This window comes from Lottia gigantea, assembly GCF_000327385.1.
Source record: "Lottia gigantea unplaced genomic scaffold LOTGIsca_540, whole genome shotgun sequence".
In the NCBI taxonomy this organism is placed as follows: Eukaryota; Metazoa; Mollusca; class Gastropoda; family Lottiidae; genus Lottia; species Lottia gigantea.
The window spans coordinates 3,515-4,448 of record NW_008709849.1 but is presented as its reverse complement, the minus strand read 5'-3'; the positions used below and the strand labels follow the sequence as shown (position 1 = coordinate 4,448).

The window sequence follows — 934 nt, the reverse complement described above, 5'->3', positions numbered from 1 at the left end:
GCAACTTTTTTAAAATTCTTCTTTACGTTTTAAAATGCTGCTTATTGTTGTTCGACGTAAACCAAATTTCATAGCTAAATATTACTGCGAAGAGCGCGGCACTTGTTCATAATGCCAATGCCATTTGATCTAAAAGCAATGACCTTGATCTTGAAGCGAAGTCATTGGCGGTGATCAATCAGCAGAATTTAGTTCACCGATCTTTTGTTTTTATGTGATTTGATCCGGAATAAGATGAGTAGATGTCGGATTATACAGTCAATCTGTTACCGTTTTAACCAAATGTCTTGTTACCGTTTTAACCTAAATATCTTAATAACGTTTTGACAGATCTGTTACCGTTTTGACTATTAAATTTTTTTACCGTTTTGACAGGTTACCGTTTTAACAGGTATTCTGCAATATAACCTCACATGTAATGCATGTAGGATCGTTCCAACTTTTATGAGACACGGTGTGATTACGAGTTGACGGGAAAAGAACTGTTTGATTCATTGCCTTTGGTTGTGATTATATGTGTCAAAATGTGTTCATTAACACAATATTGATTTTGATGAAACTTACTATGATCCCGAACGATCTGAATATGACGATATTTAAACAAACAGTTTTCGAAAAATTGTCAAATACCTTGACTTAGTAAAAGACACCTCAAAACGGTTTTGGAGTTATTGCCCTTAACGTTCGACAACTTTTTTTTTATGGAATTTGATTTGATCATAATAATAATGAAAAAATCTTTAAAAACAATGGCGAAAAATTTGGTCTAAGGCCTCTTTACAAATTTGCCCTGTAAAATAAGATAACACAACATAATAAATAACATAATGGTATGGACATAGTTTGTGAGACCAATTTATTATCTATTTTAAGAAAATTGAATTCATGACACGAGAAAACACTTCCTTGTAACAGTATGTCAGTAAACAGCTAA

General features: G+C 32.4%; 1 protein-coding gene across 1 annotated transcript in view; it reads right to left on the bottom strand.

Annotated features, from left to right (window-relative positions):
- Positions 1–165, bottom strand: part of LOTGIDRAFT_175907 (hypothetical protein) — a gene marked incomplete at both ends in the record, with an annotated part of 1,570 nt that extends 1,405 nt beyond the window's left edge. The window contains one exon of the mRNA XM_009062979.1: positions 144–165. Within this exon, the coding sequence (XP_009061227.1) occupies positions 144–165 (22 nt within the window). The remainder of the gene's footprint in view (positions 1–143) is intronic.
- Between the last annotated feature and the right edge of the window lie 769 nt (positions 166–934).